Source organism: Hipposideros armiger, unplaced genomic scaffold (genome assembly GCF_001890085.2).
Source record: "Hipposideros armiger isolate ML-2016 unplaced genomic scaffold, ASM189008v1 scaffold_280, whole genome shotgun sequence".
In the NCBI taxonomy this organism is placed as follows: domain Eukaryota; kingdom Metazoa; phylum Chordata; class Mammalia; order Chiroptera; family Hipposideridae; genus Hipposideros; species Hipposideros armiger.
The window spans coordinates 151251-170075 of NW_017731630.1; the positions used below are offsets into that span (position 1 = coordinate 151251).

At 61.3% G+C, this 18825-nt stretch overlaps 2 protein-coding genes across 2 annotated transcripts; one reads left to right on the top strand and one right to left on the bottom strand.

Annotated features, from left to right (window-relative positions):
• The first annotated feature begins 51 nt into the window (after window positions 1–51).
• On the top strand, window positions 52–7332 carry MROH6 (maestro heat like repeat family member 6). Its single transcript, XM_019657790.1, has 14 exons — window positions 52–2045; window positions 2279–2431; window positions 2609–2763; window positions 3326–3443; window positions 3643–3827; window positions 3915–4052; window positions 4166–4280; window positions 4390–4533; window positions 4604–4777; window positions 4931–5098; window positions 5328–5447; window positions 5717–5819; window positions 5912–5977; window positions 6134–7332. Exons 1-14 carry the CDS (start codon window positions 1794–1796, stop codon window positions 6367–6369), a joined length of 2127 nt encoding a protein of 708 aa, XP_019513335.1. The 5' UTR covers window positions 52–1793; the 3' UTR covers window positions 6370–7332.
• Window positions 7333–9723: 2391 nt separating this feature from the next.
• Window positions 9724–14337, bottom strand: GSDMD (gasdermin D). Its single transcript, XM_019657796.1, has 11 exons — window positions 14200–14337; window positions 12993–13213; window positions 12628–12820; window positions 11842–12010; window positions 11606–11711; window positions 11287–11340; window positions 10948–11043; window positions 10655–10839; window positions 10424–10565; window positions 10257–10330; window positions 9724–10122 (listed from the first exon to the last, which is right to left on the bottom strand). The coding sequence occupies exons 2-11, from the start codon at window positions 13207–13209 to the stop codon at window positions 9883–9885; spliced, it is 1476 nt and encodes a 491-aa protein (XP_019513341.1). The 5' UTR covers window positions 13210–13213; window positions 14200–14337; the 3' UTR covers window positions 9724–9882.
• Window positions 14338–18825: the final 4488 nt, after the last annotated feature.

The following is an 18825-nucleotide window of genomic DNA, read 5'->3' on the forward strand; positions in this document are numbered from 1 at the left end:
CCAAGAGCCTTCTGGTGGCTGGAGTTGGGAATCAAGAATGAGGGCTCACGCTCCCAGGAAGGGCCAGGCCCAGCCCGGATGGGGAGACAGCCTTGTGCTGAGGCCTCAGGGTGGCTGGGAACTAGGCCAAGGCTGGGGCTGGGCCAGCTTAGGGAGCTGGACCTCGGGGGCAGAGCCAAGCCTGGAGAGGGCAAGGCTGTGGGGAAGGGGAGGGCTTTGGTGTCCAGCCAGCAGCTGGGGGAGTCCCTGCGGAAGGCCTCTCCCTGCTAGAGGCTCAGGAGCTGGAGCCACCGGGTGAGGAGGTGCAAGAAAGGGGCTTGGGGTTTCCTGTGTCCAGGGGTGGCTCCCACATCTGCCAAGAGCACTGCCCTGGGCCCAGGTGTCCCCTCCTGCTGCCACCAGCCCTGCACAGCTCTGCCCTGGGGACCCTGTTTCCCTGGTCTCCATCCATCTGGTTCTCTCCAGACCCTGGCATCTGTCGCAAGGTCAGCCCCACCTGGGCCTTGTGGACCCAGCTCCTGACCTAGCAGCCCTGGGGAAGGAGAGAAGGACGTCAGGTGGCACTAGAGCCACCAAAGAAATTGGGCCAGTGGTCCTGGGCCGGCCGTGACTACAGGCAAGCTAGTTGGGTCTCCACCGGCTTTGTCAACTTAGGCTCCCGAGAACCCGCTCAGGAGAGGCTCTAGGCTCTGCATGACACAGAGGGCGGGGCCTGGGCCTCTCCCATCGGGGCAGCAGGAGGTGGCAAGGGCGGGCGGAAGGTGTGGGGGAATACTGGCTGGCTAGGACGCTTCCTGGAGCACTTCCGCCTGCCCCAGGTATGTGACCCAACCGGCTCTTCTGGTTCCTTGGGGTCAGGCTGGGCAGCGCCTGCTGTGTCGCTGGGTTAAACTGACAATGGGGATTGGGGGCAGAGGCCCGGTTAGGCCAGCCCTGGGGAGGCATGAGGCTTGGCGAGACACACACAGACACACACGCCAAAACCGGGTCCCAGGTACCCATAGGTCACCATGTCTCAGCTGTGTACTCCCTAGGTGCCAGGACCCAGGAAGCTTGTGGTCCAGCACTGGGGGGAGAGGGCCCCTCAGAACTGTCTGTGCAGGACGCAGAAGGCCCACCCCAATGATGGCAGTCACCTGCAAGAGCCCTGGGAGGAGGCGGGTGCAGCTCTCCTCACCTCACTTGCTCTGCCCCAGGACTGCCAGAGCTCAGAGGTGGCGACAGCTCTCCCAATCATCCCTGTCCCCAGGATGTCTGGCTGGGTTGGAATGCAGAGGGGACAGCCCAGCCCCTGGCCCAGGCCCAGCCTGGACTGCTTCTTTAGGGCTGAATCAGGCCAGGACTCAGCTCGGGGCTGGGTTTAGACTTCTGGACCCTGCTGGGGCCTCCTCAGGCTGTCCACACCTGCCGGATACCCCTGCTCAGCCGGGTTGGAGATCAGGGTGAAGGACCCTTCCCCTCCCCTTGCAAACCCGCCATCTCCTGGGAATCATGCCCCTTCCCCAGGGCCCTGATGGGCAAAGCCAGACTGCAGACCCTCAGGCTTCAGGCTGGCCGCTCAGCACCAGAAGCCAGGGCAGGAGGACCTCTCATAAGCCCCCCGTGGGCACCATGCCCGGGGAAACCTCTGTGTGGCTCCCCAACTCCCCTCTCCCACATAGAGATCACTTACAGGCCACCACGCCTGTCCCTGGTCCCGCCCCCTCCAGGACCTGCTTCTAGGTCAGGCCTGGGCACAACTTCCTGGGAGGACCAGTGGCAGGTGCTGCAGGCTGGGCCCCACTGAGGCAGCCATGGCTGGGGGGGTGTGGGGCCGGGGCCGGGCCCGGGGCGCCCCTGTTGGGGCTCTAACCCTGACAGCCCTGGCTGAAGGGATCCGGGCCAGTCAGGGACAGCCCGTGAGACTCCCTTCCAAGGACCCTCAGCCTGAACCTGAGCTTGAACCTGAGACAGAGCCTGGGCGTGTAGCTGCCAGCCCCACAGCTGCCCAGGAGCCCTGCTCCCTGCCCCATGCACAGGAGCCAGCCCCTGAGGGGCCCTATCAGGTGAGTGGGAGGGAAGGGAGGCCAAGGGGACCAGCCTGGTGGGGCAGGGAAGGGAACTGGGGGGAGGCACAGCAGGGAAGGGAACTGGGGGGAGGCACGGAGGCTATGAGGGCTGGGGAACCGCTGGGGAATGACAGGAGGACATGGGGACTTTGTCGGGAGCTAGCAGGGGGCCTGGGGAGGAGAACTGAGAGAGGCAAGGGACTTGACACACCCTACCCACCCTGTCCTAGGCCCCGCAGAGTTCCTGGAAGGAGGGGGCCTTGGCTGATCTGGCATTGTATACAGCTGCCTGCCTGGAAGAGGCTGGCTTTGCTGGGACGCAGGCCACAGCGCTTACCCTGTCCTCAGCCCTGGAAGCCCAGGGGGAGCGGCTGGAGGACCAGGTCATCCCCCACCCGCTTTCTGCCCCAGAGACTCCTGCCCTGTGCCCTCCAAGGTTGGGGTTGGAGCGGGCAGCCTGACACTGACACCCTTTCAGGCTGCACCTGCCCGGAGGGGATACAGAGGGTAATGCTGGGGTCAAGGAGGCCTGGCTGCTGACCTCTGCCTCTCTACGTCAGGTGCAAGCCCTGGTGCTGGGGCTGCTGGCGCAGGTGCCCAGCCTGGCCGAGGGGAGGCCCCGACGGGCAGCCTTGCGGGTGCTGAGCGCGCTGGCCCTGGAGCACGCACAGGATGTCGTGTGCGCGCTGCTGCCCTGCTCGCTGGCCCTGGACCGGTAACCCGCCAGGGCTGCACCCTCCCATCCCCATCCCCATGCAGCTGCCTTCCCCCTTCCCCCTTCCCGCTTGGCATGGAGTCTGGCCCCGGTGGGGCAGGTCGTGGAGGGGACAGAACCTCCAAATTCTCTCCCCGCTACTCCTGCCCCCCTCCATTTTCCCACCCCTTCCACGTCAGGGTTCTCGGTACTGGGTTCCTGGCTTGGGGCCTGCATTCTCCCTCCAGGTCGCCCCTGTAGTCCAGCCTCAGGGTGTGTAAGCCAGGTGGCTTCTATGGTTTAATTCACCATAGAAGAAGTTGTCTGATTTTATTCTCTACATGATTGTGTATAATGCCAGGTTTGTCTGTCGCTGGCCCAAGAGGGTTCTGAGTGGACCATGGTCTGTTGTGGTCTGCACAGATGGCACTTATTTTATTCCTCTGGGATTGGAAATGATGTAGGGGGAGAGGATATTTTACCTGCCCCCCCACTCCTGCTGGAGTCCTAGTGGCTGCCTCCACCCTGACCTGGGGTCCTGCATGCCAGCACGGACCCTGAGTCAGGCGCCCCATACCCCCAGGGCGGCGGCAGAGCTGTGGCGCAGCCTGAGCCGGAACCAGCGCGTGAATGGGCAGGTGCTGGTGCAGTTGCTGTGGGCGCTAAAGGGCGCGGCTGGACCTGAGCTGGAGGCATTGGCAGTAGGTGACTCCAGCCAGGACTGCCAGGGGATTGCCCTTACCGCTGGCCCAAGGGGGTGGGCAAGCCGGGCCACAGGGAGACTGGGCAGCAGGGTGTTGCCTGAGTCACACACATCCATAATGTCCCTCAAGTACCTGAGGCTCTGTCCTCGTACTGTCTGCGGTGCACCTGAGCCTGGGCGGGCCACTTGTTCCACAGGCCACTCGCGCCCTTGGGGAGATGCTGGCTGTGTCCGGCTGCGTGGGCGCTACACGCGGCTTCTACCCGCACCTGCTCCTTGTGCTGGTCACGCAGCTGCATGAGTTGGCCCGGGGCGCACGCTCCCCCAACACCTCCAAGGTTTGGACCCCATCCCAGCAAGGGCCACGGCACAGCCACGCCAGGTGAGGGTTGCACACTGGGGGAGCTGAGGGCTGGATCAGCGCCCTCCCTGCCCTCACTGCCCTCTTGCCCGCTGCCCCCACCCCCAGCTGCACAGTGGAGGCCTTGAAAGCCCTGCTCACCGGGGATGGCAGTCGTATGGTGGTCACATGCATGGAGCAGGCTGGAGGCTGGAGGAAGCTGGTGGGAGCCCACACCCACCTGGAGGGTGTCCTGCTGCTGGCCAGGTGTGGCACAGGGGAGTGGGGGAAGAGGCCAGGGCATGAGGGTGGTCGGGTGGGGGCTTCTCCAGGGGTGAGTCCCTAAACGGAGGGAGAGCTGCCATTTGGCCCCATCCCAGTGCCATGGTGGCCCACGCGGACCACCACCTGCGAGGCCTGTTCGCTGACTTGCTGCCCAGGCTGCACAGCGCCGATGACACGCAGCGCCTCACGGCTATAGCCTTCTTCACCGGGGTGAGCCTTTTTCCGGGATGGGTGATGAGGGGTGACCGTGGACTTGGCCCCTAAGCGGTGCCGCCAGCACCGGGACCGCGAGCGTCCTGACCACGTGTCCCCCGCCCAGCTGTTGCAAAGCTGGCCCACCGCGCGGCTTCTGCGGGAGGAGGTCATTCTGGAGCGACTCAGCGCCTGGCAGAGTGACCCCGAGCCCACCGTGCGCTGGCTGGGCCTGCTTGGCCTCGGCCACCTCGCGCTGAACCGCCGGAAGGTGAGGGACTGGGCCGGCCAGGACTGAGCGGGGGTGTGCGAGCGGCTCCCCACGATCCCTGCCTCCGCAGGTGCGGCACGTGAGCGTGCTGCTGCCCGCACTCCTGGGCGCGCTGGGCGAAGGCGATGCGCGGCTTGTGGGGGCCGCGCTGGGCGCGCTGAGGAGGCTCCTGCTGCGGCCACGGGCGCCCGTGCGGTTCCTGAGCACAGAACTGGGGCCGCGCCTCCCACGGCTGCTGGACGACGTGAGCACCGCCCCGCCCCTTCAGGCCCCGCCCCTTCAGGCCCCGCCCCTCTCCCCGGGCTCCCCCACCAGGCCCCGGCTCGCTGTGCCCAGACGGCATCCCTTCTGAAACCCTCTCCCTCGTGACTCCCCCTGACTGGGCCCTCCCACGCAGGCTCGGGACTCGGTCCGCGCCTCTGCAGTCGGGCTCCTTGGGACACTGGTGCGGCGGGGTCGGGGCGGGCTCCGGGTGGGGCTCCGAGGCCCCCTGCGGAAACTGGTACTGAAGAGTCTCGTGCCGCTGCTGTTGTGCCTGCATGACCCCAGCCTGGACGCTTCTGAGGTCAGCCGCCCCCAAGATTGTCCCACCGCTGTCCCCATCCAACACCACCCATCCCACGGGGCTGTATCTCCTAAGATGGTCGGTCAGGGACTTCCCCAAGGGACCCTGTTACAGGTGTCATGGGCTCACAGGTTCCTGGGCCTCCTGCCCTGGGCTTCTCCACCCCTCATCCTGCCCACACCTCTGCCACTTTCTGGACCCCTAATCCTGCTCCCTTCCCATGTCCCAGAGCTCAGAGTGGACCCTGGCGCGCTGTGACCACGCCCTGCGATGGGGCCTGCTGGAGGAGATGGTCACTGTGGCCCATTACGACAGCCCTGAGGCCTTGAGTCGCATCTGCCACCGCATGGTCAGTAGGGGAGCACAGGGACAGTGAGGGGGTGTGGTCAGCCGCCCACTTGGCCGAGTAGACCCAGGGACCACTGCCCCCAAACTGAGTCTCCTCACTCTCCCAGCCAAGGTGGTGGCAGGCCCAAGACCTCCAGCCCTGACCTCTTGCTGGGGGGCTCCCCGGGGGGGGGGCTCCCCAGGGGATACCAGCCCCTGGGCTCACCTCTGCCACCTCCTCTCCATGTGGGATTGGCTCTCCTGTCCTGCCATGAGCCCTTCTGTCCCCAGGTGCACTGGTACCCGAGCCACGTGCCCAGATTCCTGAGCCAGACCCAGGGCTACCTGAGGAGCCCACAGGACCACCTGCGCCGGGCAGCTAGCGTGCTCATAGGTGAGGCAGTCCCGGTGTCACACTGTCCCTCCTGCCCAGAGCTCTGGAATCTGGGGGCATGGTGTCAGCCTTATGGGTTTGCCTTTGTCCAGGCTTCCTTGTCTATCACACCAGCCCCAGCCACGTCAACCAGGACCTGGTGGATTCCCTGTTCCAAGGTGAGGACCCACCTCGCCAGGGCACAAGGTCCCAGAGGGCGGTGGATGCTGGGGTGGAGTGGGTGGGAATGGATGGGCGGAGGGCCAGGAGTCCTGGGGCGCTTGGCGGTCCTGAGTCCTCCCTCCCGCCCTGCCTGAGCTGCCCTGTCCCCGCAGACCTGGGGCAGCTGCAGAGTGACCCCGAGCCGGCCGTGGTCGCCGCTGCGCAAGTATCCTCCCAGCAGGTGGCGCTGCTGGTCCGCGCACAGGGCCCTCGGCGGCGCCTGAGTTTCCGCCGCCTTCGCCTTCGCCTTCGCCCCGCCAGCCCCTCCCGGCCCCTGCCAGTCTACCCCGACAGTCCCTTCCGGCGCCGGAGTGTCGCAAGCCGCTGGGGCTGCTCCGCACCCGGTTGAGCGGACCCAGCGCCCTCCCTCCGGGTGGGAGTCATGGGCCTGAGCCTGGCACCCCACCGCTCTGTTGCCAGTCCTGGCCCACTCCACTTGAAGGGCACCCTGGGCCTGGTGCTGGATGCCAGTGTCTGCCCCCTGGAGCCACTGCGTGGCCTGATGCACACGAAGACACCTCCAGGAGCTCACCACCGTGATGGCCACGTGCCCTAGAGTGACAGCAGTGTTTCTGTCTGTACCATTTCACTTTCAGCCCACTTGCCTCTTGCCTCTCCCGAGCCGGGGTCTGATGGGGGACACTGACGCTGGCACAGCCCTGTGAGCTGCTGCTCTGATAGGCTGCCTGCTGCCTGAGCCTCTGCCCCAACCTGCTGAGGCTCCCTGCCTGTCTGGCCCCTGCTGGCTACCCAGCAGCCCTGCACTGCCCACCAGTTCCCCTACTCCTTGTCAGCCCGTGTCCTGGCCCAGGTCCTCTCTGCTCAGAAAACATTGACCTGTATCCCTGTCCACACCTGCTGCCCCACCAGCCTGGCACCATTCCCAGACACCCCCACTACCGCTTATTGTGTCAGCCCCGCATGAGCTGACACAATAAGTGAAGCCCTGACCCCTTGCTTCACTGGACACCACAGGCCTGGGTTAGGTGTGGGGTGTCAGCATCTGCACCCCTGCCACACTGAGCCTTCATGCCAGGGTTGGGAAGAAGGCGTGACTGGACGTACAGGGAAGAAATCCCTCCGCAGGCCACCCAAGCTGTGACCAGGCCCCTTTGGGCCCTGGCCCTGGGGGTTCCTCCACCCAGAATGTTCATCTTGAAATGCCCTCCTCCCGGGACCTGCCGCCTCACAGAGGCCTCGACAATTTGAGGGCTGGGGTCAGTCCCTCCAGACTGGGGACACCTCAAGGGCAGGTCTGGGGTCCTGCCTGCCCCCTATGGAAACTGTCTGAAGTAAAGAGCTGTGGATCAAAGGGGTCTGGCATCTGTCTGGGGCGCGGGTCATGGCCAAGAAGGAGGCTCTGATGGGCTGCGCCTGGTCCTAGATCGAGCTCAGGTTGGGATTGTGGGTAAGGCAGTGTGTGGGCAGGAGGAAGAGGTTAGAGGTCAGGCAGGTTCAGGGTGCAGGCGTGTGGCCAGATCAGGCTGGGTTTATGCTGTGGGTTGGAGCTGAGCGAGGAAAGTGGCGGGGTCTTGTAGGTGACCCCAGGGCAGGGCAGGGTCAGGCCAAGGGCATGGTCTGTGAGGAGCCAGGGTCATGATTTATTAGTTCAGATCTTACAAAGCAGATGCCAGACAGATAAACCACGTGAAAGGCATCAGGGGGTATGCTGGGCAGGCCAGGAGGCCCACAGACCCCCATGAAGGAGATGGGGAGAGAAGGAAAGGTGGTGGGCACGTCCTGCACACCTGTGCTGGCTTCGGGGGTCTCAAGCCAACCCCCATCCCTTCCCCCACAGTCAGGGGAGCCTGCAGCTCCCAGGACTGGTGCCCCCTGCAGGGCTGGGTTTCCATCCGGCGTTGGGGGTCTGTGAGGAGCCCTCTCACAGCCTCCACTCAGGCTGGGCCTGGGGCTGGGTACAGCAGGAGCTTCCCAGGACCCCTCAGTGGCAGCCCCCACTCCTTGCGGCCTAGGAGCCAGCCCCCGGGGTGAGCGTTCATGCCCACTTTTCCCACTTCTTACCGCAGAGAACAGCTGGACAGGCCAGTGGCAAACCCTCAGTGGTGCACACATCATGGGGTTCCAGGAAGGCAGCACCCCGCCTCTTCCCACCCCTCCTTTGTGGGGCCTGAGAGCCCACACCCACCCTGCAGCAGCTGTTTGGAGCACACACAGGCTGTTTGTTGCATAACACAGCTTCTTGCTCAGTCACGTGTTCTGCCCCCCCTCCCACCCCACACACACTATGGCCCCTGCCCAGTAGCTGGCAGTCCACTGGATGCCCTGCCTGATAGGTTGAGGTTCAGCAAATCCCGCATGGCCTGAAGGCCAGACTGTTGCTGGGCCCTGGGAGTGTGACCCTTCTCGGGGACGTCTGTGCTAGGGGCTCCAGGAGGCCCCAGGTGGAGCAGTGGCTTGGTTCACCAGAAGCTGCCCTTGTCCCCATGACTGCCGTAGCGCTGCCCCCGGGGTTTTCTGTCCACCCGCAGAGAACCCATCTGCTGGGGTCAACAGCCAAGCACTTCTTTCCCCGCACAGCCCTCCAGCCTTGATCTCGACACAAATACTCCCATGTGGGCTATGTCCCTGGGGACCTCAAGGCATTGGGGGGCCTAGAACCCAAGGGCCAACAATCAGATCCTCCAATGGGGCCTGGGTGGGACTTCCCGGGCCCTCTTTCCCCTGGCCTGGAGGGTAGAGTGCCAGGGCCCCAAAAGTGCCACTCCTGTACCTGCTCATTTAATGCTTTCTGACGCCTGGGCTCTTCCAGTCCCACTCACGTTGCTTTTGCCTGTCAGGTCACCCTAACCAGGGTTCCCCTGGAGGGACAAACAGGCCTGAGAGGCCTCCAGCTTCCTCGCTGTGTAGGAGACAATTTCTTGGGGGTTCCTGTAACTGCATCTGGGATGTTTGGGGGGCACTGTCTTCTGTTTCAATTTCAATGTTGGGCTTGGACCCTGGGTTTGTGTGGGGTTAACGTCCCAGCCACAGCCGGACCTTCTGTTCTTCCTTTTGATGGAGTTGTTAAGCTGAGTGCCCCTGGAGTGCTCCAATGGACCAGTGGTCCCTCCTCCCCCTGAGGAAAGGCAGCCTTCTCCTGGCTGCCCCAACACCCAGACATGTGGAAAGTTCCACTGATCAGTTGCCAGGCCCAACCTGGCCACTCCCCCATGCAGCCCCTGCACGCCCTGAATCCTGCCACTGTGCCAGGAGGCTTGCGCTCGGGAGATTTACCTCTGAGCGGATGTATCTGGATGAGACGCAGACCCAAAGCCAGCTGCTCTGGCATGGGTCACTGCTTCTCCAAGAGCCTCCACGTGGCCCCAGGAGCATAGCGTCTGTGTGCCAGTCAGCCACAGATGCTCTAGTCCCCTCTGCAGCCCCCCGCAGGCCGAGGATGGGCCCACTACCAGCAGCACTGTGTTCTCAAGTTCCCGAGGCAGACAGAGGCCCATCCTGGTGGAACTGCTCTGCTTCAGTCTTTCATAGGCCAGCACGCTGGGGAGGGGCCAGGGGTCCAGCCATGCATGACCAGGTCCAAGCACAAGGCAGGCTCCCCTTAGCCCCATGGTGTAACAGGATTGAGATCACGGGGGAGATGCCTGCTCTCAGCCCCTGTGTCCTTCCTTATCCTGTGTGGGCAAGTTCCCACCCTTGCCCCCTATCCCAGGTCTAGGAACCCTAAAAAATTCACTGATCCATCTTCCTTTTGTAAGTCGAATTTATTGGCTTTCCCCAACTCCTGAGCTCTGTGGTGGACAGGCCTCTTGGCTGGGTTTGGGCTCTGGCCTTCCCAGGGCTGGCAGCTGGGTGGGCATGAGCTCTGCCCCCTGAGAGCAGCCCAGGCACGTAGGTCTGCAGGCTAGCAGAGCTGGCTCAGTTTCAACAGCAGGGCCAGGCAGGCATAGAGCGCACATGTGCAGCCCTGGGCCTCCGGCTCCCAGCACACCTGGGGGGCGTCCACCTGCAGCTCCAGACCACACCCCTCCAACAGGCCCCAGGCGGGTGCTTCTGAGCCCCAGCTGCTGCCCAGGAGCTCAGGCAGCAGGGACACGGCCCTGCGCTCCTCCCATGGGATGCTCTGCTCCAAAAGGCCCTCCACCTGCCAGGACAGGGTGGGCGGTTGTCAGTGGGGCCCCCAGGCATCCAGTGCCCACCCACAGCACCCCCTCCCAGAGGTACCTGGGCCCCACCCCACATGCCCCAGCCCTTCCCCCTCCACCTGTGCCCGCTCACCAGCTTCAACGGCTCCAACAGGGACCTGGCCTCCAGCATCTGGGCCAGCAGCACGTGCTGGGTCTCACTCAGGGCTGGGGAGAGACCTCGGGTGAGAGAGGCTCGGGAAGGCCAGCTGGGCAAGCCCACATCCCTGCCCCCTATCTGCCCCGCCCCAGGGCCCTCACCAGCCAGCGCTTCCAGCAGGTAGAAGATAGGGCCAGCGAGCTCCTTGACTACTGTTCTGCAGGGGAGCACCAGGCACTCCAGGATGGCACCCGCTGGGCCTGACAGAGGCTCCACCCGCCCCAACTGCTGGCCCTGCTCCAGCTGGGGAGACAGGGGGCAGTGAGCCTGGATGGCCTGGGGCAGGCCCCACCCCTCTCACCCACCCTCCCAGTCCCAGACAGCTTGCTCACCGATTCCTCCAGGGCCTGTAGGACCTGTAGGGCCTGCTGGTCCCACAGGACCTGCCCCAGGACCCCTAGCAGCTGCCCACACAGCGTCTTAGAGAAGTTCTCCAGGATCTCGGCACAGGCGTTCACCTCCATCTGCAGGCCCTGGAAATCTTCAGTAAGCACCAATGAGTCCTCGGTGAGCCCGTCTGTGGGGAAAGGGTTGGCATTGCCCCGATGCCCATAGAGCCCTGGGGAGCCTTGGTCAGGAAGGGTAGACCCCCAGGGGGCCCAGGGGTGGTCAGGAAGGTACTGACCCGACTGGATCTTGAAGTGGTCATAGATGGACTTTATCATGGAGAAGCCGGAGGACAGCCTGCGCTGGTCACCTGCACCTCCTGGAAGCTTGGATTCTGGCCGGGGCAGGGATCGTCAGTGCAGGGTGTGGGTCCCCGAGTCAGGGAGCCCTCACAGCCCCTCGTCACCACCCCGCACTGGTGACCAGGGCAGGGAGCAAGGCCGTGCCACCCTTGCGTGCGTGCTCCCGTCCCCAGCCCTCAAGTCTCCCGGCTGCCCCGTGCTTGCTATGCAGAAGGCCTCAGCTGCCAGGAGCTCACCCCGCTGCCTGGGCCATGTGGGGGCTCCACGGGCCTCACCTGCCTGGAATGTCACGAAGGTCCTCTGCTTCTTGTTTAGGATGCCATGGATGTCTGGCAGCCGGGTGGGGGCAAAGGTAGGGAGGCAGGTTGAAGGGGGCCCCCAGCCTGCCCCTCCCCAACTGAGGCTCCCCTGCGCAGTTCCCGCAGTGTGCCCCAACTACCCTCACACCAGAGCACAGGACCCTCGGCCACCCAACCCAGGATGCTGTGCAGCCAGATGCCAAAGCACCCCCATTCAGCCGATGGCCCTTCCCAGGCTTCCCTGAGTTTTTGCCATGGAGTCTGGGCCCCAGAAGTCACCCCAATCCCGGCTCACTCAAGTCAGAGCCAGTGATAACGAGCTGGGCCACCCGGAACGCGAGGATGCTGCCCGAGGGGATGGTGACTGTCTTCTTCCGGTTCATGTGGCCCTGGCCCTCGACCTGAGGGGTAGATCTGGGCTCAGGACAGGGCTCTGGGGTAGGGGCCCAGGCGTGGGCTGGTGCAGGGGTCTGCTTCAGACGCCGCCCTCCTGCCCCGTGGCCCTGTCCTCGGCAGGGCCATGCTGCACACCTGCGAGCCTATGGCTCTGGGCAGCGCCAACTGGCCTGAGCCTTCCTGCTTGCGGGTCTGGGTGACCTCCACCGCCTCCTGTGTCTGCAGCACCTCAGTCACCATAAACACGTCATCCCCACGGTTCCGAAGCTGCTGCAAGACTTTGTGTTCGGGCTGCCGCAGATGCCTGTGGTAGGTGACAGGCAGGCCGAGAGATTCACGGTGCACAGTGGGGCGCATCCGCCCTCTCCCATCTCTGCAGGGACGGCTTTCCTTCCCAGGACCTAAGCCTTTGCACCCATCAAGGGGGGTGACAGGGCCAAGGGGACCAGGACCTCTGTGGATGCCCAGGCACAGGGAGCCCCTTCCCAGGCGGTCCCGACAGTGTCTGTGGATTGGTGGCGGTGCCGGGGCCAGTGGAGGTCTGCAGCCCCTGGAGGTACCCACCCCCTCAGCCAGCTGCTCACCAGGCCACTGCCTCCCTCTGTCCCCTGAGTTCGTTTCAAGTCTCCACTCTGAGGTGTCCCCATGTCTGCTCGACTGCAGCAACCTAGCCTCCTCTCAGCGGCCTGGGGCTCGGTCTGACCCAGGTCACCTAGGTCCTGCCTGGGCCCTCAGGGTGCAGGCCCCCAGGACCTCTGCAGCCTCCTTCTGAAGCGCACTGGTCCCAGCATGCCCTGCCTCTGGGACTTTCCTCCCGTGGTGCTGACCCTCAGCCTGGCACAGACACCCCGTGACTTCGGCTGCTCCAAAGTGACCCAGTGGCTAGCTGGGGTCAGCAGGGTCCTGCACCTGAGGGCTCACCTCTCTCGGAGCATGGTATCCCAGGTGTTGGGGCTCACTCGCAGCGTGCACACGTTCAAGGAGGCGCTGGAGCTGCCAGATACTGCAGCCCCAAATGCAAGCTTCCCCTGTCCTGGGGCCATCACCTTCACGCTGACCTGCTTATTACTGTCCACGGTGTCTTGGAAGTGGATGGGGCTGACACACTCGACAGCTGAAGCAAGACCAAAGGTGAGGCCCCATCCTGCTGGCTGCACCTGTCCCACCCAGGTAGGGGACCTGTGAAAAGGACCTGCCCTCTGGAAGCAGACAGCCCAGAGCAGGCATCAGGCTGGCCCCCCCACTTTCCTCCAGCCAGGGCTCCGACTCAGTGCCAGGTGGAGTACCTGGTTCCGGGTCGCTGGGCTCCAGGATGTCCCTGATGAACAGGCCAACACATACATAACGGCGTCTCCAGAACCATGAGCTGGAGGACTTCTTGCTCAAAAGGCAGTAGGGCTGGAAGCTGGCAGAGTTTTGAAGGCTGTCCATGGGGATGAGCTCTCCATTGCGGTCCAGTTCCCGGACCACGCGCTTGACCACCCACTCAAAGATCGACGCCATGCTCCTGAGGAGGGCAGATGGGTCAGGCATTGCGCCCTAGGGCTGGAAGCAGGGGTGGAGATGGGGGTATGGTAGGCACTTGGATGCCTCCAACAACGGGGGAGCGCTTTCCCTCCAGAGCAATGCTGCACGGCCAGTCCCGGGATGCTCTGACTGGCAGAAAGCTCCGGACCCGCCCATCACCCAACACAGAAGGAAGCAGCGTGTCCACCCTGTCATCCACTAGTCCCTATCTCCACGGGGCTGTGAGCACAATGACATCAGGTCATTCACACCATCTGTTCTGGGACCAGAGTGCCCACACGAAGCCCAAGAAAGCCCTGGACGATCGGTGATGGGGACCACTGAGGCCTCTACCACTTTGTCAGCCCAATGAGGCTTAGGGCTGCCACCAAGGGAAGGCAGAGCAAGGCGGGGGCCCTGGGTGACCCCCAGGCCAATGGTCTACCTCCTGTAGCAGCTGTCGCCTTGGCTGAGGGGTTCAGAGGGTGGGGAAAGAAATGCAAGCCACCACTTCCTGGGTTCTTGGCAAAGGCCCCACAGCAAGACTCAGCCAGAGTGTCCCAAGCGCCCAGGCATGTCCTCTAGGGCTTTCTCTGTGCCCAGAGCTTCGTGAGCTACTTGTCAGAGGCTGAGGCTTCAGAGGTCAGAGGTCAAAGCTGGCCAGAGCCAGGGCAGGAGACCTGGGCCCCAGGCAGAGGACCAGCCAGTCCCACTCCAGGAGAAGGCCTCTGAGCCTCAGTGGCTGGTCTGAAATTGGAGGGTGGGCCAAAGGGGCACCTGGAGGGCCCACCCCGCAGTCAAGCCCAAACCCAGCTGGGGCTGACGACGGGTAGCTTTCCCAGAGGCCCGGAGCTTCCCCAAGCGGGCCTGGATTATGGGGAGTCCTAAGAGGGTGCTGGGACCAGGTCACTGCTCAGAAGAACCGGCACCCCCCACCCAGTGCAAGCAGGACCACCCGGGTTCCAGGGGGTGCGGGGCGCAGCTCACCGTGACTGTAGCACCCAAGCTCTGGCCTGCAAAGCGAGGTGAGGCTGCCCAGGCCGTTCGTGCCGCGGGGGCCCTGAAGCTGCTGACTGCTGAACGTGTACCGCCTGCGGGCGCCCAGGCCCAAAAGTGAAACCGGCAGACTGAGCCTGCGCCCGCCCCCCCCCCCCATGTTCCCGGAAACGCCCCCTCATCACCACCACCTCTGCCCTCTGCCCGCCCACTGCACTCCTCGGCAGTTTCTCAAAACTGTGGGGCGTGGTAGAGGGGCCCAGTGGATATTTCTTCAAAGAAGATGTACAAATGGCCAACAAGCTCATGAAAAGGTGTAAATCAAATCACGGTGAGATGCCCCTTCCCACCAGTGAGGGACTGGTGGGAAGGAGCTAAGCGCAGGGGAAGGTGGGGAGGGAGAGAGACGCACTCTGCTGGGGGGAGGGGGAGACCCTGGCAGCCGCTGTGGACGTCAGAGTCACTGCACGCCCCATCCAGTCCACTCCTAGGTATGTACTCAGGAGAAGTGAAAACACTTCCACGCAAAATCAGCATTCACCTTCACACAGCAGACTCATAACAACCCGAATGTGACAACACCTCCGTGTCCACCAACTGATACACAGGTGAACGAAACAGGGTAAATCCACACGGGGAAGACAGGAGAGGGTGCCGTTCCGTTACAAAATGGAGTGACGTTCCCACACGCGGTACAACATGGATGAACCCCCAAACATTATCCTAGCCGACAGAAGCCAGCTCCAAAGAAAACACATCACATGATACATGCACACCAAGTATCCAGAGAGACATAAAGTAGATGGACAGTGCCAGGGCTGTGGGGGGAGGTGAGGAGTGACAGCTAATTTTTTCCGGGTTGATGAAATGTTCTCAAGTTACTTGTGGCAATGGTTGGTTGCACAACTCTGAATATGCTAAAACCCACAGATTTTTACACTGAAATGGGTGTTAGGCCATATGTAGGCCAGAAGCAGCAACTTTCTTATCCTAAAAGCTATCTGCTCTTGCTTTGTACCTTGTACCTGCCGGCTTGTTTTTGCCTTACGCCTGGAGAAGCCTCCTGGAATGTAGAAACCACCTTATCCTAAAAGCCCTCTTGTCTGACTTTGTACTTTGTACCTGCTGTCTTGAGTTTGTCTCCTAGTGGCTTATGATCAGCGGGCCTGGGCAGTCTAGACAGTGGCCTGGAGGCCAGGATGTGGAACCTGAGGGGTCCCCAACATCTTTTGTTGTGAGAGACAATGCAACGAAGAAGCCTCTGAAGCACTGAAAGGGGAACAGCCTCGTTTACACACACACACACACACACACACACCTCACCACCCCCCCCACCCCTTCCCCCATAAAACTCCATACCCCTTTTTGCTCGGGGTGGTCTTTTCTAGCCTGACTTCCTACAGCTCAAACATGCCCAATGAATTCTAATAGACCAATTTTGGTGTCCCACGACTCTTTCCTCCTGCCGTGCCTAACAATGGGTGAACAGTATGGTGTGTGACTTATATCTCAATAAAGCTGTTATTTAGAAAATCTGGGGGTTGGTTACCACATGGAGGTGTTGGGAGTGTGGCATGCCCAGAAAGGACATGGAAACTCTGTGCCCCTTTCCACATGCCTTACCCTATATGTCTCTTCATCTGGCCATTGATTTGTATCCTTTAATAGCCTTTGTATTGTAATAAATCGGTAATGTAGTGAGTTAATTGGTTTTCCTGAGTCCTATGAGCTATTCCAGCAAATTAATCAAACCTGAGGAGGGGGTTGTTGGAACCTCCAATTTGTAGCCAGAAATTTGCTCGATCAGAAGCACAGTAACAACCTGGGCTGGCGACTGGCATCTGAAACCCAAGGGGAGGGAGCAGTCTACAACACTAAACCCTTAACCTGTGGAATCTAATGCCAGCTCCAGTTGGACAGTGTCAAAGCTGAGTTGCATTTCTGGATACCCTGCAGGTGTCTGAGAATTGCTTGGTATTGTGAGTGTGGGAAGCCCCCACCCCACCTTACACATACACATTGGAATTGGGTTCAGGAACCCTTTTCGGTGTGATAATATACTATTTTTATTAAAAGTACGTATTTTTACATTTATATATCGTAATATTTGTGGATAAAAGGACAGTGTCTGAGATGTGCTTAAAATAATTCAGCGGAAGAGCAAAAATGTGGGGGGATGGAAGGTAGAGATGCTAAACCATTGGGTGGCACGGGCTAATAATTGTGGAAGTTGATTGATGGATACATGGAGGCCCAGTATACTACTTGCTTGACTTTTGTATTTTTGCAATTTTCATAGTAAAAAGTTTTAAAAGTTATTTTTTGTAGATAATCAGAGAAATTTGAGTATAGATTGAGTATCAGATGATATCAGGGAATTACTGTAACTTTTGTTAGGTGCTTAATAGAATGGTGGTTATGCAAAAAAAAAAAAATCCACATCAGTTGGACTTGCATTCTGAAGAGTTTGTGGGTGAAACTGAAATGACATGGTATACAAGATTTATTTTCTTAATTTTTTTAGCTGAGCCATCCTGCCACCTGTTGGCAGCTCAGCGGCAGCTCAGCTCAGGCCAGGAATCGAACCAGGAACCCTATTGCTCAGAGCTCGCACTCTTGAGCGAGCTCTTAACCAACTGAGCCACTCGGCCGGCCCTACAAGATTTATTTTAAAATATTCTAGCCAAAATGAAACAAGTGGGAAGGAATAGGTGGGAAAAAAAAGAAAGAAAGAAAGGAAGGAAGAAAGAAAGAAAGAAAGAAAGAAAGAAAGAAAGAAAGAAAGAAAGAAAGAAAGAAAGAAAAGAAAAAATCTGGAGCCAAGCGACAATATCCAGGCCTGTTACAGGCGCCTCAGTGCCCTCACTGTCATGGGTCACATGAGAATCATGTCTGGTGCAAGGCAGCGGGTCCCCACACCCCTCCTTCCCCTCCACATCCTGCTGGTGGCCTTTCACCCATGACACCTGGCACACCAGGGCTGGCCTGCCTGCCTGAGATGCCCTGAGAGCTCCCCCACACTCAATCACTCAGCCAGCACCTGGGCCAGGTGCTCTTCCCATGAGGCTGTCACAGTGAACCTGACGAGGCCTCTGCCAGGCAGAGTGGCTGCCAGCGCCCAATGCCAGCCCTGGGACGGTGTTTTCCAGTGCTGTGTGCTGGCGAGTTGTAGCTGTGGTGGCTGGAAGGGTTGCTTCAGACAGGAAACATGATCTCATGCAAGCACAACTTCCCACCTGCTGGGTACGCAGGCCAGACACAGGTGGGCGCAGGCCATGGGTAGGGGTCATGCAGGGACTAGCCTGCTCCAGGGCTGGCCTGGGCTCTCTGAAGCTGGCTCTCTCTTCACGTCGGGAGCCTCAGGAACAGGCCTCAGGGGCTCTGGGGCGGTGGGCGCCCATCCCAGCTCTGGTCCAGCCCCTGGGGCCACTGGCTGCTGTGACAGGGCATGTGGCGGTGGCAGGAGGCTCCAAGAGCCGAAGTAGGGCTGAGTGTGAGTACATGCGCGAGCGTCCGCATATGTGTGTGCATGCTGTAGGCACACACGTGTCTGTTCACATGTGTGCGTAGTGTCTTGTGTGGCGTGTTTGTGCATGTGTGGATGTCTGTACGGCTGTGTGCTTGTGTGTGCATTGGAGGGCCGGGGAGGCTGCACGGTGGTCCTCCCCATCTGCTCCCCAGGCAAAGCTCTGCCCGGACCGTCTCCAGTCCTGTTACTCCTTATCTACATCTCTCCAGCGGCCAGGCTCCAGGCCAAGGTCAGGAGGCGGAGGCCTGCTCAGCAAGATAACCTCACTGTGGGTTTCCAGCAGGCGTGTGACCTGCCCTGGTTTATTTTTCTAGAAAGCCTTGGTTGCTGAATGGGAAAATAGGGTGGAGGCGGTTGTGCAGCCCCAGGGACTCGGTCTGAGACAGAGGTGCCAGGCAGGTGCCATCCACATGGCACCCGGGGATGGTGTGGCACACTGCACCCACCTGCCTTGAGGCAGTGACCTGGGGCTGTGGGGGGGGGGCAGGTGCAACTTCTTGTTCACGTTGTCAGTTCTTTAGTAACTAAAACAAGTGGTGCTGGGCTAGAAGAGTGGTGGTGTCTCCTGGACTGACTCACACAGGACAGAGGTCAGCCTGTGAGGACAGAAAGTGTGCGTGCTGGGGAGAATAGGAGGAAGGAAGGTGGGTGGGGTTGGCAATGAACCCCATTTCCATCCATTGCACCCGTGGTGGGTGGAGACAAGAGGACATCTTGACAGCCAGAAACTCTGGGGCGACATGATGTCCTCCTCACAGTCACCCTATGTTATGTGGAGGTGGGTGAGGTCACCCTGCGCAAGGTCTGGGCAGCCCCTGGGGGTCCTGAGCTGAGGAGGATGCCCTGTCCCCACTGGCGAGCTGTGAGCAGGGACTGGGAGGAGCTTTCTGGCTGGACAAGGAGTCAGCAGCCTGGGCAGGCTCAAAGGAAGGGGAAGTACACAGCCATGAGCCCCCTGTCTCCACCCACCCATGTAAGGGGCTGGCACCCCGCCAAGCACGCTGGGAATGCAGCGGTGGCAGGCAGTGTCCCTGGGAGGAACTGAGCGGATCATTAAGATCCGGGAGATAACCCCAAGAGCGCACTGG